The following is a 23,741-nucleotide window of genomic DNA, read 5'->3' as shown; positions in this document are numbered from 1 at the left end:
AGCCAATCGGAACCAAGGGAGCTGCTGAAATCCCACCCACCAGTGAAAACGAATTATTGAGATGTAAATTTGTTTTGTCAATAACGAATGAAAACAGGGAACCGAGCTGAATTTGTGTCTGTTGTAGTTTTTTTGCCCAAAATTGATAAAAAGTAAACACGCCCTGTTTCCTGGTTTCTGCTCATGTCATCCGTATGGAGAAAAAAGGGAAATCTCGCGAGAGTCACTCCACTTCTCGCACAAGAAGGTCAGCTGACCGACAGCCTGTCACTTACAGCCACAGTCTCCTCATCGTCTCTGTGTTAGCCCCGGCACCGCGAGGGAACCGTTCGACGCTGTAACCCCCACCCCCCCGGTAAGCTCTTCGTTCTGCTTTCACTTACACTGCATTCACCAACCGGGAGATTCACCCGCGGCTAAACAACCGGGACAGGTAGTATTTATTTTAAAAAGTCACGAGCGAGCGAGAGGCTAAAGCAGCTAACGTTAGCTCACATGCTAGTAACGATGGTAACAGAATATTCTAGACCCACCTGCTGTGTTAGCCGCTGCTAATGCTAGCATCCATTGAATTAAGATTCTTTTAAAAAACACTCACACAATTCACCGGTGATTGACGTTACTCGCAGACCACTCGCTGGGTGTCAGTTTGAAACCACAGGCATTTAAAATGAACGATCGCCGGTCTGTTTAACTTAGCGTTGTTAGCAAAGGCTAGGTTAGCTAATGTGGGTTCATGTCCCTCTCCGAACAGAGCCAGTGAACCGAGATTGATGAAACAAATGGGCAGATTTAAGATGTTGACATGTAAATGATGAAAGTAGGAAATATGTCCCTGTGATCTGCAGTAAGAGTTCTGGTCATTTGACATTTCTTGGCTGAAAAGCTCTTTGGGATATAGGACATGTTTATTGTGTTTCAATCAGCACAATCAGATCTGCAGCAGACTCACTCACTCACTTATTCAAAGCCAGAGTTCTGCCATTGATTCTCCATCCGATTCTCACTCAGTTCTCTGACGAGCATGATGGTGAAATAGGCACTAAAATCTCATTTAATATGGGAACAAAAGGGTCTTTGAAAGTCTAAAATACAACGCGGAGAACCCCCCACATAAAAACCTGAAACCATAACCCTATCTAATATCCATGGGGTAATTTCCTATTTGTCAAAGCTACTCGGTTGAATGGATACACACATTGGGGATGACTTCATAAATGTTTGCGTCAGCCTTTCTTTATTCTTAAAATGAGTTGCCTAGAAGCCCAGCAGATACTGAACTTGTACATTACCCTCCTCTATACTACTCATCATCAATTGTTTCTTACTCATTTCTGTCAATACTAGTGATGAAAAAAAAAAAGTGATCCCGAATTTCCCCATTGTGTGACGAATAAAGGTATGTCTTATAAATAAAGACGGAAACATATTAAAAACTTTCTTTTCTGCAGAAACACTCCCAAAGATGGCTGACACAAACCAACAAAGCCCTCCACCTCAGTTGGGGCCTGTGGTAAGTTTCGGCGTTCCAACAGTTACTTGCAGCTATTTCTCACCTACGTACAGGTTCTACATTTGAAGTCACTTGTCGCAAGGTGTACTACTCATCTGATGTCTTCTGTGGCTCTGGAGGGACTTTCTCTTTTCCCCCCTGTTTTGCTATTTTACATAACAAGGGAAAATCTAACCACCCACATGAAGTTGCATCCATTGTATGATCCAGTGTTGTTGGAGATTCACCCTCAGGGCATTTGGGCCTCTGCGTAGTTGATTTTGATTGTGCTGCATGTTTAATCTGCCTCATTAGAGTCTGTAATTGCAAAATTACTGCTGTCATATACAGTATATATATTTAGATAGATAGATAGATAGATAGATAGATGGATGTCTTTATTGACTTTCAAACTCCATACCAGACAGGTACATGGTAGGAACGAAATTCCGTTTGCAACTGGCTCAAGACGCTAAAAGCAGAGTTAAAAAAAGAAAATGTTCGTATAAATCTATGACAGTCGTATGACACAGTTAACCAGACGTTGTGGGAATCTTGGTTTCGATTGTCAAAGTTTAATCTTTAATTCAGTAGTTTCTCAAGGAGACCACAATATACCCCGGTTTATGTTTTCTAAAAAAATTGGGGGGGAAATGAATTTATGCTTTTGCAACTCAGCACTCCCTCACCAGCATATCACAGTTGTTAATGTTGCTGAGGTATTTATTTGATGTCGAAATTGTGTCCCTCAAACTCTCATCCGACCCGGTCAGTTTATGTAGAACCTTTCCGAGTAATAAAGACTTCTGTACTTGTGCGATGTCAGCCGGAGCACGATGCTTCTCCCCAAGTTACAGCATCTGCATCTTATGACTTGACTTCTGAAAATTAACTCCCAGATTAAATTAAGTTGTGTTTGTAGTTTGGCGAGTTTAATGCTGACTGTTGAGAGAACCAGTGTGAATAGACAGTTTTTCCAGTATTATTTTCACGCCACATACCATAATGCCACCTAAAAAGAAAAGACCCAGCACTGAACAACCCTTCACAAATACTGTTAAGGAGCAGATACATCTCTTAAGCATCATATTCTCTGTCGACATTTATATGCCTGAATCTCTTTAAGTGTATTTGTTTTTTCTTCCTCAGCAATTTTTAATGAGCAACAAGCTGGAAACTGCAATGTGGCTGTCTCGGCTCTTTACTGTCTACTGCTCCGTAATGTTTATTCTACCCATTTTGGGGTGAGTGTCACTCACTGGTTGTGTTTTAATGTATTCATCGTCATAAAAACTGACTGCCAGCTCATTCTCAATTATTGCAGAATCTTGTCGAATATTTGTCGATGCTTGTTGTTTTTCAGACCCTATGCTGCAGCAAACTTCTACCAGAGAGCCTTGTTAGCGAACGCCCTCACCAGTGCTCTCCGCTTGCACCAAAGGCTTCCACGCTTCCAGCTGAGCCGAGCGTTCCTGGCCCAGGCTCTTCAGGAGGACAGCTGCCATTACCTGCTCTACTCGCTCATCCTTGTCAACTCCTACCCCATCACGAGTATCCTTTCAACCTCGAAATACACAGGAAAAAGATCAACGCATAGCGTTGTTTCACAGAAACTGTACACCTGATTTAATAGTGAAATCATGCAGAGATACTGATTAGATGTTTTGGTCCACCTGCCCCTCCCTATCTCTGTCTGCTCCGACACTAAAACAGACAAACAAAACAAAAATAAGCAGCATCTTCTATCCAGATCATCAGTTAAAATCAGGGAGACAGGGAGCCGTGCTTCAGAAATAAAAAAAAATCTGGTTACAGACCTGCTGCACATATTCCTGGACTTACAGTGCATGGAAATCCATTTTCTGATTACTGGCGTAACCGGATTGCTCTGAGTAAATCTGATTCACTTAAGTGCATGAAAACACACCCATTGTGATAACATGCAGCCGTTCTTATTAATGTCTCATGACAGTACATGATGGGTTGCATTTGGGCTTTCAGAAGGATTCACCGTAAAGCAGATTCTACAGTATCACATGATTTCCAACCACTGAAGCTTGTTATGATTCATTACGCAGCTCTTTTCTGGTGATCTTTAACACTTGTGTCCAGTGAGCATTTTCCCTGTCTTCCTCTTCTCCTTGCTTCATGCAACCACCTACACAAAGAAAGTCCTTGATGTGAGTATGAGGCCGTCGTCACCTGCTGTGACTTATAATGCTGGTTTATTTTTATTTTTTTAAAGAAGCCATTTGCTGAATGTTATTTAACACCCGGGGGGCATTGCCAGCATCCAAATGAAGTTTTAATTGTCTACTCAATCAAACGACCATAGCTCAGGGACCCTAATCCAACCCTGAAATGACCTGATAATTTATTTCCTTTACTTTTTACTTCTCTATCAGTATTTCATGTAGAAACTCTGTTGTTGGCCTCTTGACTTTGTGTTATCTCCTGTTCACAGTCCGTGGGCCCCAACAGCCTGATGTTCATCAGAAACCTCCTGGACAAACTAACGTCCAACCAGCAGAACATTCTGAAGTTCATCGCTTGCAATGAGATCTTTTTGATGCCAGCCACTGCTTTTATGCTTTTCAGGTATTTGCTCACAACTGAAGTGTGTTCATCTACTTTATGACTTAAGCATTGCAGATCATTTATCTGCCCGTATGTGACCCTGGATCAGTGACACTGTGGTGGAACTGCCTATTGTTGTCACAGACATTGTTTCACTTATGCAGCTCATTAGTTTAATTTTTGCTTGCGTTGCCAAAAATACTTTAGACCGATTTACGAACAACGAAACACACCAGTTTACTGTGTTGTCAGATATTTGTGAAGCAAAGCTACTGAAGTAACTTCACGAATAAGTCTTGTGGTATATTTTCATATGCAAAATTCCAAGGCAGCCTATTGAGGTACAAAGAGGCCAGATAGTCCTCATACTGGATTGTATTTGCTTATAAAAGTGCTACATTTGCCTGTTAATTTAGTGTAGAGAAATATTTATAGCATTTTGTCAGTTTTGTTTAATTCATGTCTCTCAAAATCTTGTTAACAGTGGCCAGGGAAGTTTGCTGCTGCCTTTCATTTACTACCGATTCCTCACCCTCCGCTACACATCCAGAAGAAACCCGTACTGCCGGTAAGATGTTTAACAATAGACTATTACAACAAAGTATCACCATGTTAATTATAATAATAATACACAAGCAGCGGGATGGAGAACATCTAAAACTAAATTATGAATTCTGTGTAAGATAAGAAGCCTATACTGTCATTATATTACAATGAATACAACGAAATTGCAAATGCCCCTCTCAGCAGTGCCCCCAACAGTTTGGCACATATTCGTACATAACATAAAACACACATACACAGTCGACCACATTCCACGTCGTATAACCAGCATTCATCATGAAATCATAAAACAAGGGCAGGTAGGTTGTGATAAGTAATAAATATATTGCACCGATTAGTAAAATGAATGTAAGAACAATAATGAAATGTAGTAAAAGTGTGAAATGTGGGATGGCTGCTGCTAACCTGAGACATTCATCATTTTGAAAAGTTCATGATCGATTTATATCATCAAAACAAATTGACCTTTAACAAATGGGAACCAAGAATTCGGTCGCACTGAACATCAGCTCAGACATGGTATTGTTGTGTTACTGTGTATTGACCAAAAAAGTCAACAGAAGATTCACATACAGAAATATCAGACGTATGTTTGAGATAAGACAGAAACGGTCTCAAATTAGTATGTTGTTAGTCCACGAAAGTGTATTTATTTTGAAGCTGACACATTCAGTATTGGTCAGACAGACAGATATTGTGTCAGATATTAATTGTGCATGACTGTGGTAACATGCTGACACATAAGTCAGCCAATAATTCGAGAGGACAAGACAAGAGAGCAATTGAATAATGTCACTAACATTATTTATTCAATCATGGATGTCTGCTGGATTATTGTTCAGCAGTCTCGACTCTAAATGAAACCATGCGCTGCAGATTATCTTTCTGTGACAAATCTAATTGAAAACACCGAAACGTCTTTCACCGAAACGCCGTTTTTGTTGTTTCATTTGATCGTGAGAGTCTTCTTGATTTGCAGAGTGATAACGATCTGATTCAATAGATTTATTTTTTTTCCACCCCTCCAGCACCTTGTTCACAGAGCTGCGAATTCTCCTGGAGCACTTCATCATGAAGCCAGCCTGTCCCACCTTCTTCAGGAGGATGTGCCTCAGCAGCATCGCCTTCATCAGCCGCCTCGCCCCCACGGGCGTCTGATCACGCTTAACGCGAGAAAAAGTTGTTTTTCTTCACATTATTTTTTTTCTCTCCACCAGTTTAGGACGTGACTTAAACTTTTGATGGGGACAGACGAACGCCATCAGCAGAAGGAACTGTTTTTTCTGAATGTCAGCTTTTACAGTCTGTGCTCCAACCTCGCATATTTGAGTACAGTTGGAAGAGCAGCCAGTTAATGCACTGAAGTCTCACGGTGACATTTCCTTTTCCCCCATCCTCCTAATGTGACCTCACTCGAGCAGCGGACGCCCCCCCCCCTCACCCTTCACCCTGTTGCGTTCGCTGATAGGAGCACGGTAAACATCAGCCCTGTTCTTTTTATCGGCTGTTGTTGTTCTTTCCTATTATATCCTTTATTTATTCATGTAAATCGCTTATTCTGTGAAGAATTTAACATTCTGAGATTAATAACTTAAATGAAAATGTTCTTTTACGTAGTTAAAAATCATTCTTTTTTTCTTTTCTTAAAATGACCATGTGCTTGGATGGATGGTGGATGAGATTTGTTTGCAGGATCTATCTGTTCTAAAAAAAAAATTCATCTGACGCTCTAATTTGTCTAAATGCCTAACTTTAAATGTTTTCTATCAATGCCATCAACCTTTATTTTAACAACATGCAAGAACTTACGTTTGTATGATGTCCGAACGAGTGTTGAATTGAGAAACAAGATATCTTCTGTATTTTATAGGATATTTTAAGGTACCAGATACTTTTGTGTTTGAAATGAATTGCACAGTGCAAGTCATGCTCATGACGATGCATTCTGACCTCGTTTCTCAGTTTGAAACTGTTTTTAAATTTCTCTGTTCATTTATTTGTTGCTATTGTAGAATTCTTGCTCCATGTACTATGATTTTCTTTTCTTTCTGTCATCTTTAATGATTATTTGCCTACAAACAAACCACATTTTTATCACAAGAATAAACTGATCTCTTAATTAACCAATAAAATATTAAAATATATTAATGAGGGTTTGTGCTTATTAGGACCAGAGCAACAAATGGTGCGAGGACTTTAGTAGGATTTTACATTTTTGAGGCCTGAACATGATTGTAAACCCACAAAACTTTGCGCCAGCAGGCTTCCCTGGCCTGCTCGCCTGTGGCTCAGTTCATTTTTGGCTGTTGGCTTCCCACAGATTTTTTAAGAAATGTTGCCATAGCAATGCATTATTCCTCATAAATCAGGAAGCTGTTTTTTAGAGGCCTGGCATGCTTTAAAACTCAGAATTTAACACGTGCATCAGAAGGGCGAAAAACTATTATAAGGTTGTAGCCCCCTTCAAATTCCATCAGAGTTGCTCTCATGGAATGTTTCACTTACATTTCCAAACTTTGGAAGCAGATAAATCAGGCCAAGTCTCTTGGGTCCAAATCCAACAGCAAGTCCACAATTTAGAAATTTCTCTTAAACTAATTTGGAAATATAGGGTCCGTTCTTTATCAAACTCCTAGCAAAAAACTAAATCTGCTTCAGTTTTTTTGACAGCATAATGAATATGACTTTTTGTTAAATACTGTGGACTTTCAAAGTTAACAGTACATTTACTCAAGTAATGTATTTGGATGCATTAGGAGGTACTTTATTTGTTTAGATTAAAAAAAGATTTTATTCTTCTACATGTATTGATGTTTTATTAGTTATCATTTTTCTCAGTTTGAGAATAGTTATACAGGATATTATCAAACAAATAAATGATGATGAATTATCTTAAATTCTGATAAATCAGGACTCATCCCCAGTGGAGAAACTCACAAGCTCCACATCTGCAACATTGAAGTGACAGACACTTGCATCATAATGCATCAAGTATTATACATAATATTCTGAAATAGGTTCTTTTACTTTTCCACTTAATACAAATTTTGGTGCTGACACTTGTGGATTATGTAAAACTTTGAATGCAGTACTTTTACTCATAATTGTACACTGTTGTCTTGCTGCTTTTGTTGATCTTTTTCAGTATTTTATTCCAAAACTGCATATTATAATAAACGCTCATTTAGGAATATAACATGGAGCGATATTGAACATCATTTAACAGCGTAAGAACAACAACAACAAAAATTGCTGCAGCGAGTCAACCAATCACAGCACAGCTTCAACTTTTGACATTCACTCTCATCCAATGGTGTGGCAGCTTGTTGCGGCTAAAAGCGTTGCCGGTGGCAACAGACCACAGCGTTCGACCCGCTTCTCACGCGCAGCACCGACAGTTTCATCCTTATATTCGCGTCGAGGAGCTTCCGGTGTCAGTTTACTATTCGCCGCGGGGTTAGTTTGATCCGGGTGTTTTTGTTCTATCGCTCGGTACATTTCGACTCGCTCCTCTTCACAGTTGACAGTTGGCGTGCGGACAAATCGCGTTAGCCAATTAGCTTGCTAGCTAGCGTTAGCGCGCCGAGCTAATCTCCTTGCCCCTGGATAATCCCGGTCTCTCCTCTGCATCGTTATCCGACCGTCCTGTCATTCGACACCGACACTTTCAACCGAGTTGTGAATGGCATGAAGTGATCTGTTACAAATGACCCCTGCAGATTTATAACCGGGCTACCTGCTCAATCTGAACCAGATTGTTTTTTTGTTTTTTTTTCAAATCCCCCCAAAACAGCCTGTAGAGAGAGAAGATGGAGCTCCACCTGAACCGAGTCGATTATATCCAGGTAATGAGAAGTTCATCCGATCAGTTACAGTTGCTGTCAGTTCAGTGTTGAGTTGATCTTGTGTTTGTCATTTATCTACAACAGCGTCTAAGGTTAGTTCATGGTTTTGTGGTTTACTTCATCTCAGGCTACGTGTTCTGCACGTGTGCTCTTATTTAATGTCCTCGTGCTGTGAACGCGATCTTTTGTTTCATGCTTCAAGACACAAACATCTATTTTCTCCACACATTGAGCTCTTTCATAACTTGTCTCATAGCCATTGGTTTTTAAATCCTCCTCCTTACAGTTGAAGCTCTTGTACATGGCCTCTCTCTCAGTTACATGCATGACCTGTATTAGATATGTAGTCTCAGATGTTCAGGTGTTTGCAGTCAGACCTGCCTGAGGATGTGAAGCTGTCTGAGTCAGTGACATCTTTTAAATCCCCCTTTTTAAAACCTAATTTTATTAGCCATTATTGATTTCATTTGAGTTTTAATCTCCTTTTTTTTTACAATTAATTTTATCTTCAATCACTGAATAGGGTTTATCTTTTATGATTCTGGTTAAATGTTGACTGCCCTTATGTGAAACACTATAAGTTCCCTACAAATGGCAATTATCACTTCTATTATGATTATTACTACTATTGTATAATGTGTTTTAATTGTGGTGTAAAGAGAAAATAAAGTCACATTTTAATAAATAAAGTGACATTTTCCTCACTGTGGAGTAAGTTTCCTTTCCCTGATTTAATATGTGGTCCTCTCTCTACTCACAGGTTGGTGTGACCTCTCAGAAAACCATGAAGCTGCTTCCAGCTCTGGGGAAAAAGGCAACTCAAAAGGTATATTTATTAATGTCAGAGCTATAAGTAAGTTCTAACCTCAACTCAATATAGTCTGTTGTTGCTTGATTGGCGTCTCTATGTTTCAGGTTGCCATCGCTGATCACGACGGTATATTGACGTGTTTTGGGATGAAGAAGGGAGAAGCAGTGGTGTGTGTCTTGGTTGAGAAGTTTCTTTGCATTATTGTACAGCCAGTTGGATCTTTTCGGTTTCTAACGGCAAAGAAATTTGTCTTTTGTCTGTTTCAGCCCGTGTTTAAAACACTTCCGGGGCAGAAAATAGCCCGACTGGACCTCGGAGGAGCGGCGGGAACGCCGCAGGAGAAAATCTTTGTTTGCTCCGGTTCTCAGGTCCGAGGATTCACCAAGAAAGGAAAACAGTTCCTCACCTTTGAAGCCAACCTCACGGAGAACATTAATGCCATGTAGGAGCCGCGCTTACCAAATTTTGATTGACTGTGTGATTTTTAACTTCATTGACCAATGTTGCTTGTGCAGGCACGTCGCCGGCGCCGACCTTTTCGTCTGTGCGAGTTACATCTACAACCACTACTGCGACTGCAAGGACCAGGACTACTATCTCTCTGGAGACAAAATCAATGACATCACGTGCTTGTCCTCAGAGAACCTGACTCGCGTCATGCCAGTCCTTGCTTGCCAAGATCGGGTTCTCAGAGTCTTGCAGGTAAACCGAGCTATTTACTATTTTTTGAGTTGTTCTACCTCAAACCATCATATTAGATTTTTTTTCCAATTATAATTTTTTTTACTCTGCAGGGATCTGAGCTTGCCTATGACGTTGAGGTACCCGGCCCACCGTCTGTCTTGGAGTTGTACAACAAAGATGGAGGCAAGTTAACTCCTCCGTGTGCTGTGTTTTTGGGGACAATAAAACATTAGATTGTTTTACATGGAACAGAAACAGACATGATGAGAGTGATTTTTCTCTACAGGAGAGGAAATCCTCTATGGAACTACAGATGGTAAAATCGGATTGGTCCAGATCGGCGAGCGCTCAGCTGCGACCAAATGGGAGATCGACAACGACAAAAAGAAAGGAGGTATGTCGTTTATGGGACAAGAATATGAGATGATAACTCTGGCTGCTTCGTTCTGCTGCGTTTTTCCTTCTTGTTGTAGCTGCATCGATTTTACCTTTCACGGCCCAGTTTCCATTTTTCTGTCTCCCACCAGGAATTCTTTGCATCGACACCTATGACATTATCGGTGACGGAGTGAACGACATTCTGGTGGGCAGGGATGACGGGACGGTGGAGGTTTATGGATTTGATAGCTCCAGCGAGCCCATGTTACGTTTTGATCATGTAAGTTTATGCCCCATGTTTTTAAGTTTACGGCTCATTTCGAGTATTTACTGACTTCATCCATTAAGAAACAGCCAGTGCTTTCCTAAGAGTGCTCCCAGATACAGAACATTTAGCTTTCTTCAATTTGCAAAAAAAATTCTGAAGAAATAAATGGTAAATTAATAATCACATTAAATCGTTTAATAACCATCCTGCTGCCTTTTCTTAAATGTTCAGGTCTCTCACTGACGGCCTGGGTTTCCTCTTTTTAGATACTGTCAGAGAGCGTTACTTCCATCCAGGGTGGCTGTGTGGGGAAGGAGTCTTATGATGAGGTCCTGACTGCCACATACACAGGTAAAAAAAATTAATTCAGTTGTCCTTTCTGCTAAACTTTCTATCGATCTGAACGACTGTTCTCGGACTGTTGGTTAATTAAAACCCAACACTTAAAGTTAAAGTATTGGTGGGATAATTGACTAATTAAATTGGCGTTGCCTCTTCCAGGATGGGTGACTGGTTTGACCACTGAGCCCCAGAAGGCTGAGGCTGGCCCTGGAGACGTGGTCAGAATGAGTAAGGAGACCCAGTCCAAAGTAGAAGCACTTAGGTAATTCCACCTCCCTTCTATTTACACAGTATCTTCTTGTACCTTTAGTGCGTTTGATTTATGATATATACAAATGATTTCAAAACAAATCCATGATTCATTTTCAGGGCAGAGCTGGAGCAGCTGCAGGTCAAAGTCTTGCAGGGACGAGAGCAATACCAGCAGACGTCTCAGTCGAGCACGGCCGTCTCTGCCGTGCCCGTCTTCAGCATCAACGACAAGTTCACCCTCTGCCAGGACGACGCCAGCTACAGCCTCACCTTGGAGGTGCAGACCGCCATCGACAATCTGCTGCTCCAGGTACTCTCGGCGACAAGCCTCCGTTGTTACAATCCCTGGTGACAGATTCAAAGTCGCATTCATTTGCATGCAAAATGTCACTAAAAATGGAATCCCCTATGCAGAGCGACGTCCCCATAGACCTGCTGGATGTGGATAAAAACTCAGCTGTTGTCAGTTTCAGTGAATGTGACTCAGAGGTGAGCAGCGTAAACTCATACAGTGGGGAAAAAAAGCACAAACCAGCTGCTGCTCCCAGAGGCCTCACTTCTCTCACTTCTTGTTTGCAGCAGCCTAATGGGAACTTCCTCCTGGCCACGTACAGATGTCAGGCGAACACTACCAGACTTGAGCTCAAGGTAACAAGTGCATAAAAATAAAAAAAACCATCTTATACTCACAGTTAATATTGAGTTAAACTCAATGTGCAATTGTACAGGAACCTTCCTGTAGATATCTAAAAAATTGTTCCCTAGTTGACTTGCTTCGACTAGTTGTGGTGTGAAGCGCTGTGAAAAAATGTGTTTTCATGTCTAATGAACTACTTTCACAGGTGAGGTCCATTGAGGGACAATATGGCACCCTGCAGGCCTACATCACCCCAAGACTGCAGCCCAAGACCTGCCAGGTCCGCCAGTACCAGATCAAACCCCTGTCCCTCCATCAGCGCACGCACAGCATAGACCACGAGAGGTAATGACTGCAAACTAACTGACAAATAATTGAAAATTGGGTTTTACCGCAAGAAGTTACGAATCATTTAGTTTTAGGATTAGAATTTAGTCATCCAGTCAAGTGAAAATATTTTGGATAGTTTCATACCAAAAGTCAGGTCCCAGTCTTCTGAAACACTTTCCACATCACTGATTTGTTCTGTATGACTGAAGTGACATGAAATGACAATTCAGTCTGATTATGAAGTTATTGAAATGATGGATTCCAAGCTGGATTTAGAGGCACAAGCAGCATTACTTACTACTGACATAACTAATACGGAATAATTTTTTACTAAAAATACTATTTAATCATGAGTTTTTTTTATCATTTGTAGCATAAATTAGACCTTAGTTTGTCTCTTACCTCTCTCTGTCTGTGTTACAGGCCCATGAACAGGCTCAGTCTGGTGGGACAGTTCAGTTTTGCAGAGATCCACTCCTGGGTGGTCTTCTGTTTGCCAGAGGTGCCCGAGAAAACACCGGCAGGAGAGAGCATCACTTTTCATTTCCACAACACTTTCCTCGGCACGCAGCTTGAAGCCAATTACTGGTAAACACTAGAACGCAGTAGAAAAACTCAAGGGCTTGTGAGATTTTCATATCCCTTCCAATGTTGCATTTATGTTTAACATGGTATTTTCACAGTTCATATAAAATGTTCAGTGGTGACCTGTGTTGTAATCTACTTGGATCAAATGAGCTTCTCCTGTGTCTGTAATTTTAGCAAAGGAGAGGGTCACTTCAGGTCAGACAATATATCTACCATCTCTATACTAAGTGATGTCCTCTCTAAAGAAGCTACCAAGAGGAAAATCAATCTCAATATTTCATACGGTAGGTTTACTGTTGTAGTTGGTTACTATTCTAGTTTCTATAATACTCAGTTAACTGTTGTATTTAATCTTGCTTAAATTTCCTTCTGTGTATTTTATGTTCCAGATATCAATGATGACTCTGTGAGCCACACCCTCAAAATGATCCATCCCAAGCTGGAGCACCAGTTGTTGTTGGCGAGAAAGGTTCAGCTCATCGATGCTCTGAAAGTAAGTACAGGTTAATGGATAAAAAAAATGCTGTCTGTTTGAACCATGACTTTATCTAGACATTATGTGAGAACGAAAATATCTGAATCAGTCCGACCAGACACTAAACTTGATTTTATTCAGCCAATTCCCTGTTTCTTTATTCCAAGTTCTCACCCATACTCTAAGACCTTTTTTGGGTGATAACTACGTTCATTCCTTACTTGCCTCACCACCACTTCCTCTCTTATTGGCAGGAGCTTCAGGTTCACGAGGGGAATGCCGACTTCCTCATCCCAGAGTATCGCAACATCTTAGACGACTCTGTGAATCTCCTCGAGGAGTATAAGAAGCAACCGGCGCACCTTGAGAGGCTTTACGGTACAGTCACTTTTTTACTTTTAACATTATCATTGTATTTCACTATACAGTAGCTCCCTCTTGAAGTATCCTGCTTGTGGGCTGCTGGTGGTAACTATTATCTCTGTGTGTCTTTGTCTTTCCCGTAGGAATGATCACAGACCTCTTCATTGACAAATTCAAGTTCAAAGGCCACAATGTGAAAACCAAGGTGTCCTCACTGTTGGAGATACTCGATAATTATGACTTAAATTCTCTGTTGGACTTTTTCAATGAGGCATGACGTCATACGCTTGAGAAGATATTTATTCACTATCTTGCTTTGTGCTATTTTTGTATTTGTACATACAAATGTTTTGTTTTTACAATAGTTGATTGTCATACAGTCGTTTAGATACAGTTTGTCCTAGCTGTGGTGTATAATATTGCAATATTTATAATGGCTTTTCATAGCATGTAAACATAAGGGTGGTGATCAATAAACCACCAAAGGTTGCCTGCATGGTGCAGGTTCCTCTTTTTAGTAGTGGCCTGGGATGAGATTTGAAATTCCAGTTACCAAACATAAGCCAGGTAAATGCACGTCATGTATATTTTTTATATCATAATTGTCATGACTGTGAATTCCCCCTCATAAAATAAAAATAACTTCTTTGTTTGGAATCATTGTAAGATTCATCATTTGAGGGGCTGATTGAAAGTTTAGAAAATATATATGAAATTCTGAAGGAAGAAGAGGACTCTTATGTTCATGTTCACTCGTATGATACAGTGAGCCATACCAAACAAAAACACCCTCAAAGTCCTATTGAGAAATTGTTACATCTGAACACGCTTGATTGGTAAATAGGATACGATGATAGATAGATTTTATGACATGTATATAGCAGTTTCTTGTATCTTCATGAAGATTAGAATTTTATAGAAATAACTATATGGTCAGATGATAAAATATACCCCACCTGAGTTACTCAGCAGTGTATAATGTTATTACAATGAGCCTCATCTTTCACAGCTGTAATATTAAAGGATATTTTTCTTATTGTCACCAAATTTCTTGACCAAACAAATGGTGAATTTATCCTTACAAGTTTGTTTGAGGATCATTTGCCTGACATATCTATATAGTACTATATAGTTCCACTGTTGTCCAAAAACTATAAAACTAAAAACATAATTGTAAAATTATTAGTTGTCTAAAATTCCAATAAATGTATTATTGATATCAATACTTAATACTGGAGTTTAACAATTGCCATCATATTTCTAGGTTTTGCATTGTTGCTTCTAAATAAATAAACGATCCGAGTACTTTGTCCGAAATAACACTACAGACGTGTTTTATTATTTATGCTTTATTTTTTTTATATAACCTTTTACGTGTGCGACTACCTCAAACCGGTTTTGAATTTGCAATCAAGCGAATTGTACCCTTCCGGCTTCCCGTACGCTGTCGGACGTCACTACCTGCGCGGCCCGCGATTGGCCCGTTTCAATCCTCGCGGGCTACTTGAACTGGGAGAAGTCTAGTGTCTCTTGTGCAGATGGACCGAGGCTAGCAACAGCTGTCCCCCCCCCGCTCATGCTGCAGGTTGGTGTTTGAAACTTGAACGAGTATGGCGACTTAGAATCACATCTTCTTTTAAGTGACACATTGTAAGAAACCGAGCCACCCATTTGTACCCGTTCCGTATTACTGCATTCCCCGGGGGCGTTGATATCTCAACCACTTTAAGTTTCGATTGTGGAACGTAGCAGCTAACGCTAGCCTCGGTTTAACCTCCAAGAGCCTTTTTTTAAATTTAAAAATATATATATATATATTAGACAAGCAAACACAAAGGAGCACTGCAGCTGCAGGGGGGTAGTAGTGCGGCAACGACGGTCTGGAGATGTCCGGAGCTAACGGGGGACAGGCGAGCGCGGCTAGCGACCACCACAACCAGGAGAATATGCTGTCAAGGCTGCGGGGCTCGCTGAAGAGCCGAGCCGCCGCCGCCGCCACCACCACCAACAACGCTCCGGGCGAGAACCAGGAGAACCTCGCGCCCAAACAAGCGTCCACCAGGACCGTGCTGGGAGCCCTGCAGACCAACCAGCGGAGCCAGAGCCAGAACCAGAACCAGCGCGGCGGCACAAAGCAGGTTCGTCTGTGGCTGGCGACGATGCTAAGTGGCTCGCTCGCCTTTAGCTTCTTGCTCGTCGCGACAAGGTGCCGTTTCTTTTCTTTCTTTTTTGGAGGCAACGTGCTTTTCACTTGTCACCGCGCCGGGTCATATTTACACTCGTGTCTTGACTGACGGTTTGATTGACGCGTTGTTTTTTTTTCAAATCTACAGATTTGAACGTAGCCACCATATACACACACAGATGGTGTCCAGGTTGTCCGCCATTTTAATTCGTGCTTGTTGCAATGTTCAGTTTCATTATTATAAGATGCTCCTCCCGCCACAGTAACTGTAACAATGGCGTTTTGTATATAATTACAAAATCAATACATGACTTATTTCCACTGACTAACCTGCTGGTTTATACAGTGGTTGAATGTCCTTTTGTAATTTTCCTCAGACAAAGATCACAAGGTCTATTGTCAAACCCAAATTTTGGCTTTAAGCTTAGACCAGTAATTGTCTTTCATTTTTTTCTTTTAAATGAAACTATGATCTGTGAATTTGCAGCTTGCACAAGCACGCTAATATCAGATTAAATGAGATTTCTCAAAATTAGGTCAAGCAGACTATCGCACAACAAACAAACCAGGCTCTTCTCACAAGTTGCCTCTACACGATTGCCCAAACTTATTGTTGCAACTCGACCTAAAACTGTTTTCTGTAGTGTTGTAACTGCATTTTCTTCAAATCTATTCAATCTAAACCAACTTTCTTTTTTTTACTTCCAGGATGGATCACAGTCTTTGTCTTGTAAAAATGAGGACTTTGGCAAAAGCTGTTTTGAGAAGCCCGCCGCCAAGCAGCCCGCTTTCCAGATCCACGTGGACGAGCCCGACGGTGCCAGGATCAAAAAACCCCAGCCGGTGGTCGACGCTGTCAAAGCGAAGCCCGTCCCTGAAGAGTCTCCGCTGGCCATCAACAATGCCGTGGCACGTCTCCGACAGCCCCTCGCCACCATCGATGTTCCGTCAGCAATGGACGTCAGCTTTGGTGTGTTTTGTGAATATTTGGCAAATCTTACTCGTACAAACTGACATCAGCGTTTCGATTTCACTTGCATGTGCACTAAACGTAAAACTCTTTTGATTAGACTCTCCCATGGACATGTCTGTGGTCGAGGGGGAGGAGAAGCCTGTCGATGTAAATGAGGTCCCAGAATATGCTGCTGAAATCCACACGTACCTGAGGGAGATGGAGGTGAGGTTTCAAATGCCACCACGTTGCTGTCTCAAATCATGTGCACTGTTATGCAAAGTTTCCCATGACAACCTTTTTTGAATACATTTATTTGAAGTTGACTGCGTGTGATTTCTTTCTAACAGTACTGTTGCCCTACAGGTAAAGACACGGCCTAAAGCAGGCTACATGAAAAAGCAGCCAGACATCACCAACAGCATGAGGGCCATCCTGGTGGACTGGCTGGTCGAGGTCGGGGAAGAGTACAAGCTACAGAACGAGACTCTTTATCTGGCCGTAAACTACATTGATCGCTTCCTGTCCTCAATGTCCGTCCTGAGGGGGAAGCTTCAGCTCGTCGGCACTGCTGCTATGCTGCTGGCTTCGTACGTGTCCAAATTGAATTTTAATCCATGAGATCATTGTGCCTAATGTGTGTAAGCGACTTTTCTACAATGTGGCCTTTTTAAATGCAGGAAATTTGAAGAAATCTACCCCCCTGAGGTGGCAGAGTTCGTTTACATCACAGACGACACCTACACCAAGAAACAAGTGTTGAGAATGGAGCATCTGGTGCTTAAAGTGCTCTCCTTTGATCTGGCAGCCCCCACCATCAACCAGTTTCTCACCCAGTACTTCCTCCACCAGTCTGTTAGCAAGCAGGTGGAGAGCTTGGCAATGGTGAGCATGCGGCAGATTTTTATTCATTTGGCAATATTTGTGGACACGTCAACCTTTTTGTAGCCAAAATGGTGGAGGAAAACTTTTTTGTTTTCCAAAAACTCAATGCAGTTAGTTTCATGGTTATTTCTTTCCCCCCTCAGTACCTTGGGGAGCTCAGTCTGGTTGATTCAGATCCCTTCCTGAAGTACCTCCCATCACAGACTGCTGCTGCAGCCTACGCCCTGGCCAACAGCACTGTGACCGGTGGCTCATGGGTGAGTACAATAGTAGGCACACGTATGGAGCTAACAGTTGTCAAAGTAAAGTTGTTGTTTTTTTGGCTTTTTAGATAAGATGACTTTAGTAGTCCTCCCACCATAGCTTTTGGATTGAGTCAAAACAAGCACGGTACTCTAACTGTCAGCTGTTAAAAGGAAATCTATTTTAACAATCTTAGAATTCAGTCAAGTAAAAGTGCTAGTCTCAAACCTGGTATAATCTGAACTTTCTCTTAAAAACCTCACTTGCCTCAGTAAAACCTTAGTTTTTATCTCCTGAACATGCTTGTGTACTTTTCTGTTGAGGACTACTGTGAAAAATGAGCTTGTCGTGTATAATACAAACATGCAAGATGACTCCAGTTGTCTCTTCCTCAGCCCAAATCCTTGACAGAGATGACTGGCTACTCCATGGAAGACTTGATGCCCTGTGTCGACGACCTGCACCGGACATACCTTGGCGCTGCTCAGCACGCCCAGCAGTCTGTCCAGGAAAAGTACAAGGGCTCCAAGTAAGTGCACTACTCGCAAAATTGACATTGGCTGTGAATTGATCGCTTTTGCATAGGCCAAACTTTATTATTTTTCTGCTTTTGGATGTATACATGACTTGAACACTGCCTTTTCTGTTTCCCAGGTACCACACTGTTTCTTCTATCGACGCTCCAACTAAATTGCTGCTCAAGTGACTCCTTCCCCCGTCTGTGTAGAGTTGTAACCCCCTGTCAGTCTTTTTGTATTTTTTTATTTTTTTATATCGTATAACACAAGCTGCTCTTCTTGGAGTCGTGCTAGATGTTTAGAGTTTTTAAATGGCATTTTTATATACTAAATCCAGATATTCATGCCAGACGCTACAGTTGTTTGTTAATCAAGCAGATTTAAATGTTGACTTTTAATCTCGGACAAAATGTTGAGGTATTCACCGCTACTCTGTAAAACGCTATGCTTTGATCTGCAGCGTCTCAGTTCCACCAGTTGTCTAAATGTACTCAAACCCAGCAAACCTTAATATTGGCTTTTTTCCACTTTTAAGGGTTGAGTTATTGTTGCTGGTTACAATATCTACGAGGGTACGCTACATCCTCCATTTTAAAGAGGTATAGCCTTTTTTAAAAAGTGGTGTAACCTTCAAATGTTTGGCCTCATGAGATGCAGATTAAAGTGTATTTTGTCTGTCATTGAGTCAGCTGTCTCATTACATACATGTCTTGGAAGTTAAATGCTTTTCAAGGAATCTTCTGCACTGTAAAATATGGCTCTTGTAAATAAAATTTCATCTAAAGTAAAGACTTCATTTCTATGTCTTTATGGCCACATCAGACTCATGGGGGCAGCAGAGGACCAGTTTTAGTTTGGTTGTGATTTGTTCAGATGCATCCAGACTTGGGTTTTATGGAGCAAAAAATGGTGACGTAGTCTTCAGGTCTGAATCTTAACTTGTAAAATGGTAATTATCAGTTGTGAACGGTGCAGCTTTGTTTAAATTTTAAAGCCCGGTTAGGTTAATGAATCCCATGGTCCCTTGCCTTTTGTCATCTAATTGCTTGGCCCGGAGATTAATCTGTGACTGAACAATGAAGGAAAATGAGATGAATTATACCCTTGTGCTATAACGTGCCCCATCAATAATGGAGTAAGAGGCTGTAAAATGCACTTATGGGTCCTTACTTAAAACTCGTATTGTGCTTTTAAATAGTCTTCAGTAATTTTATTACAGAAGCAATGTTGGCAGTTTATCTAAATTAAAGGGGCAGTAAGTGATTTGAGAGCTTGTCGCGTTGTGATTTTCCTGCATTCAAACAATCCTGCAGTGAGTCCTGCCTTCATGAAGGTTATTTTGTTGAAACTTTGAGAGCTGTTCATTTTATTTTGGAGGCTGTAGTTTATGGTGCTGTTGAAATCATGACAAAGGGCTTGATTTAGTCATGTGGATTTGAAAGTGGGTGGAAACTGATATTACACAATTCAAAGCAGTCTCTAAAATTTGAAAATAAAATGAGATTATGAACATCTTGAATTTACTGCATTGGACTACATTGGTTTAGGTTGGCATACATAATGCAACACATGGATATATATGAAAACAAAAGCAAAGGGTTAAAATAGTTGGATTGAAGTAATGAACAAAATGTAAAAATTAAGGAAATCAATGATTCTTGATTGAGATCTCAGCAGTTTCCACTATTACCTCATGCGAATTGCCGTTAGTATAATGATACCAAATATCTGACTATATAAGACATGCATGGCAAACAAACGTTGCTTTTTGTTTCCCCGCACATGCATCAATTATCAAGCGATGGAAGAGGATTGACATTTTCTGTTCATCAGTGATCTGATTTATCCCTGTTAAAATGAACTACAGGCAGCCAATGGCGTTGAAGGCGTCTCTCCCCCCCGCTCTCTCTCCGATGATAAATTGGGAGGGTTGGCTTTGTGCGAGGAGTCTGACAGGGGAGCGGAGGCACAGAGCAGCCGCACAGAGATTTCCACCATTTCATGTCAGCAGAATGGACGACTCCAACACTGTGTTCGCACCATCAACAGGTTTGCCTCATCACTGACAGCACACACTTGTGACCAGCTGGAGGATTAAACCATGGAAGCCGATGGGAATTCTGTAACATAACCAAAGCGGTTTGGATACTTGCTTGAACAATGGCTCCTACAGCAGCAGCACATCATCTTTCCCATCCCTGAGCGGGTCCGAGTGGGAGAAAAAGAGTGCTTTTTTTGTTGTTGTTGGGACGTGGCAGCAGGGAGGGGTGGGTTTGCAGCCTAACCCCATGCCTGCCCCCAGAAAATTTCTGGTGGCTTCCACCTCGCTGCCCATGGCGCTCGGCTGGGGCTGGAACCTGAGCTTGTACGTGGGGATGCTCCTCGGACTCCTGGTACTCATGCTCCTCCTTCTCTGGATGCTGTTCAAGCAGCTCAGGAACTCCGTGGGAAAATCCATGCTGCAGCCTGCCCGCTCGTTCAGGAAGCCTTGCCTTGAACAGAGGTTGCAGCACGTGTTGTGAACAAAATTTAAAAAAAAGAAATCCCCAAAATGGGACAAATCTGCCAAAAACACTGCCAGGACTGACGCTGGTTTGGGAGTGCTTGAATGTGCCTTTGCAGGATCATGTAAGAAAATGACTTTTGAAAAATTGTTTGTGAAGTGCTTATATTCGCTCACAAAATAATAAAAAAAACATGGTCTTTCTAATAGAGACGACTGTCTATTCCTTTAACAGCTTTTTGCAAATTGCCCAGACAAGTACGAGTAGGGGAGTCTACTCTATGTTCCGTTGAGCAATTAAAAACACTATTATTCTCATGCAACAGCTACTTCTTTTCATCTCTCGAGTGAATCCGCACAGCCAAGATAAACCGTCTGAATTGCACGAGCCAAGATTAAATCTGCATCTCGATTCGGGCTGATTAAAGCGACGCATTCAGGGCGGCAATTTGCACTCCTCTCATCTCATCGGAGAATTGGCAGGAGGCATATTGAGGATCTGCCGCTGACGGAGAAAAAAATGAAAGGACCCGTGTGCCACATGCTTTGTAAACTCCTGTGTCCACGTCAGGGGACAATATAAATGGGGCCCTTGAGGCTAAAGGCTAATATCAACTGAAAGTGCCCACAGATCTTCAGACTGTTTGGTATTTCTCAGGTATTCGCAAGTTACAATACATAGTTGGGGGCGTTTTGGAGATCCGGGAGACATTGGGCTATTTTTGTGAGATTTGACTTGGTAAATCTGACTCTTAATGTGTTTTACCTCTATTATTCCTCTAGTCATCAGTCAGCTGTGACCAGGCTGCGTTTGATTGAACGGTATGAGAGGAATCAATACCCCCTCAGCCCTGAGGGGAGCTTGTTAATTACACCTTGACAGTCGATTTCCTTAGGAGTGCGTCTACGTGATGTGGCTGTGTTTGCAGTGCATACACCCTTGTTATTAATAAGGGATGTTAACAATGAAATATTTCCGCTTTAATAGAAACAATTGAATGAATGGCATGAGATACCTTTACCCCATTTTATAGTGTATGATACTCATCGTGTTTTCATCCAAGACTCGGATGAAAAGATTTACACTAGCCCCATATGTGTCCATTCAATATAAAGCCAGTAGCCCAGTTAGCTTAGCATTCGTGACTGGAAACAGGACGGCTAGCAGAAACCATAAACATTTACTGCAAAAAAGCCAGGAGGCTAGCTGTTGACCCCATTTCCAGTCTTTGTGCTAAGTTAAGCTAAGCTAACTAACTTCTGTCTCTAGCTTAAATATTGCGTAGAGTCATAATAGTGTTATCAATGTTGCAACCAGTGAAGTCGCCCTCTGCTGGTCATTCCGGAAAATACAGGCTTCAGACACTTCTGCATTGGCTTCACTTTCCGGACCTATACATTTATACTGCATCTGTCGTGAGCTATTGCTTAAATATAAAATTCCATGGCAACATATGCCAACCTCACCACAATATATTAACAAAAAGGAACAGATACACTGTTTGCTCTTTTGTGCACATTTAATAGAATAGGACTTGTATAAAACGGAATTTTTTATTATATTCTCTTTTTCTAAGCAGCTGTGGACACGGGCCAGCCTGTAGCCGTTTCCCTGTATTTCCAGTTGTTATGCTAAGCTAAGCTAAGTACCTGCTAGTTCTGGGTCCATTATGCAATATTGAGGGTGATATGAATCTTTTCACCTAAAGCAATTTGTATTTGTCAAAATTCTGTCTGAACGTTTGTGTAAATCAAAACCGTGGAGATATTTTTTCTGCCCAAAATATTTTGATATATATATTTAGAATATGAGTGATATGATTTTTGTCCACGACGCAAAGTAAGACTTGTTGAAATGGAGCCGATCGGTGGCGCGGTGCGGAGGCCCCGTGATTGATGACAGAGCTTATTTACCGTCGGTCAGCACCTGACAAATTGAGCTGTCCACAGCTCTGTATATAACCAGGCCGTCCTTCGGTGCTCTGCTCATGAAAACCTCACACTGACTCACGTTTTGAAACGGACTATACTCTGTATACTCTGTGTTAGGGACATGCAAGCAACAGTCAGCAGTTTGCAAGGCTCACTCACATTTTAGCAACTTAAAAAAAACTTTATTGAAGCAAAAACTAAGAACTTTCTATGGTTCAAGCTTCAGAAATATTATTAATATTAATGTTACTTTTTGTTTGTCATGTCCAACTGGACACAACCTTAGATTATGGGAACTTGCAGTTGGCAGTTTTCTGCATTTTCTGACACGACTAGACTCCATCCGTCCATCCATCGTCTACCACTTTATCCATTTAAGGGTCTGACACTGGGCGAGAGGCGGGGTTCACCCTGGACAGGTCGCCAGCCTATCACAGGGCCACATACAGAGACGGACAACCACTCACTCTCACATTCACACCTACTGTCAATTTAGAGTCTCCAATGAACCTGACCCCATTCTGCATGTCTCTGGACTGTGGGAGGAAGCCGGAGAACCCGGAGAGAACCCACGCATACACGGGGGAGAACATGCAAACTCCACACAGAAAGGATACCCTGGTTGGTTTGAAGCGGAACTCGAACCCAGAACCTTCTTGCTTGAGTCTAGTCGTGGCCGTGCAGCCAAGTGTCGAAAATTATTGGCACACTAATCTTTGTTTGTAATATTTATGCAGTATAAGTTTAAACAAATTTTCCAAATTATTTCAACATGTGAATATGAAAGTGGTCGTCCAGCTTTAACTCGTTGTTATGTCGAGTATGCTTTATGTAGGAGAAACAAAAAATACTTGGATAGGGGGATGCAGTCAATACATAATTCAACAAAAAAAGAAAGAATATCCCAATGTGTTTTT

The 23,741-nt window shown here is 41.4% G+C and overlaps 3 protein-coding genes across 5 annotated transcripts; all 3 read left to right on the top strand.

The window, feature by feature from the left end:
* The first annotated feature begins 208 nt into the window (after nt 1–208).
* tmem33 (transmembrane protein 33) lies at nt 209–6,777 on the top strand. 2 transcript variants are annotated; one of them, XM_035650337.2, is made up of 8 exons: nt 209–355; nt 1,452–1,513; nt 2,642–2,736; nt 2,856–3,043; nt 3,605–3,672; nt 3,957–4,090; nt 4,554–4,637; nt 5,662–6,777. In XM_035650337.2, the coding sequence occupies exons 2-8, from the start codon at nt 1,466–1,468 to the stop codon at nt 5,789–5,791; spliced, it is 747 nt and encodes a 248-aa protein (XP_035506230.1). In that variant the 5' UTR covers nt 209–355; nt 1,452–1,465; the 3' UTR covers nt 5,792–6,777. The 2 variants fall into 2 exon arrangements, with proteins under 2 accessions (XP_035506230.1, XP_035506231.1); XM_035650338.2 differs by lacking the exon at nt 209–355 and adding an exon at nt 410–433.
* A 1,194-nt stretch (nt 6,778–7,971) lies between these two features.
* Nucleotides 7,972–14,263, top strand: bbs7 (Bardet-Biedl syndrome 7). The gene is made up of 20 exons (XM_035650595.2): nt 7,972–8,089; nt 8,427–8,478; nt 9,239–9,304; nt 9,394–9,456; nt 9,556–9,731; nt 9,805–9,991; nt 10,084–10,156; nt 10,260–10,367; nt 10,501–10,631; nt 10,886–10,970; nt 11,121–11,223; nt 11,331–11,523; nt 11,628–11,702; nt 11,793–11,861; nt 12,056–12,195; nt 12,604–12,768; nt 12,943–13,052; nt 13,158–13,261; nt 13,498–13,621; nt 13,750–14,263. The coding sequence occupies exons 2-20, from the start codon at nt 8,443–8,445 to the stop codon at nt 13,881–13,883; spliced, it is 2,142 nt and encodes a 713-aa protein (XP_035506488.1). The 5' UTR covers nt 7,972–8,089; nt 8,427–8,442; the 3' UTR covers nt 13,884–14,263.
* An 814-nt stretch (nt 14,264–15,077) lies between these two features.
* On the top strand, nt 15,078–19,178 carry ccna2 (cyclin A2). 2 transcript variants are annotated; one of them, XM_035650323.2, is made up of 9 exons: nt 15,078–15,191; nt 15,428–15,744; nt 16,500–16,761; nt 16,862–16,968; nt 17,110–17,333; nt 17,424–17,628; nt 17,772–17,885; nt 18,267–18,400; nt 18,526–19,178. In XM_035650323.2, exons 2-9 carry the CDS (start codon nt 15,493–15,495, stop codon nt 18,575–18,577), a joined length of 1,350 nt encoding a protein of 449 aa, XP_035506216.2. In that variant the 5' UTR covers nt 15,078–15,191; nt 15,428–15,492; the 3' UTR covers nt 18,578–19,178. The 2 variants fall into 2 exon arrangements, with proteins under 2 accessions (XP_035506216.2, XP_035506215.2); XM_035650322.2 differs by having other exon boundaries at nt 15,110–15,744.
* Nucleotides 19,179–23,741: the final 4,563 nt, after the last annotated feature.

The sequence above is a fragment of the Scophthalmus maximus genome, chromosome 9 (genome assembly GCF_022379125.1).
Source record: "Scophthalmus maximus strain ysfricsl-2021 chromosome 9, ASM2237912v1, whole genome shotgun sequence".
Classification (NCBI taxonomy): domain Eukaryota; kingdom Metazoa; phylum Chordata; class Actinopteri; order Pleuronectiformes; family Scophthalmidae; genus Scophthalmus; species Scophthalmus maximus.
The sequence above is the reverse complement of the archived record's forward strand: the minus strand, read 5'-3'. Positions and strand labels throughout refer to the sequence as shown.

Coding starts and splice junctions, on each gene's coding strand:
- ccna2 (XM_035650323.2), top strand. CDS start 15,493: ATGTCCGGAGCTAACGGGGGACAGGCGAGCGCGGCTAGCGACCACCAC. Junction 17,629..17,771: donor AGGTGGAGAGCTTGGCAATG/GTGAGCATGCGG, acceptor TTCCCCCCTCAG/TACCTTGGGGAGCTCAGTCT. Junction 17,886..18,266: donor CTGTGACCGGTGGCTCATGG/GTGAGTACAATA, acceptor TCTCTTCCTCAG/CCCAAATCCTTGACAGAGAT.
- bbs7 (XM_035650595.2), top strand. CDS start 8,443: ATGGAGCTCCACCTGAACCGAGTCGATTATATCCAG. Junction 11,703..11,792: donor TCAGTGAATGTGACTCAGAG/GTGAGCAGCGTA, acceptor TCTTGTTTGCAG/CAGCCTAATGGGAACTTCCT. Junction 12,769..12,942: donor CAGCTTGAAGCCAATTACTG/GTAAACACTAGA, acceptor CTGTAATTTTAG/CAAAGGAGAGGGTCACTTCA.
- tmem33 (XM_035650337.2), top strand. CDS start 1,466: ATGGCTGACACAAACCAACAAAGCCCTCCACCTCAGTTGGGGCCTGTG. Junction 3,673..3,956: donor ACACAAAGAAAGTCCTTGAT/GTGAGTATGAGG, acceptor TCCTGTTCACAG/TCCGTGGGCCCCAACAGCCT. Junction 4,091..4,553: donor ACTGCTTTTATGCTTTTCAG/GTATTTGCTCAC, acceptor TCTTGTTAACAG/TGGCCAGGGAAGTTTGCTGC.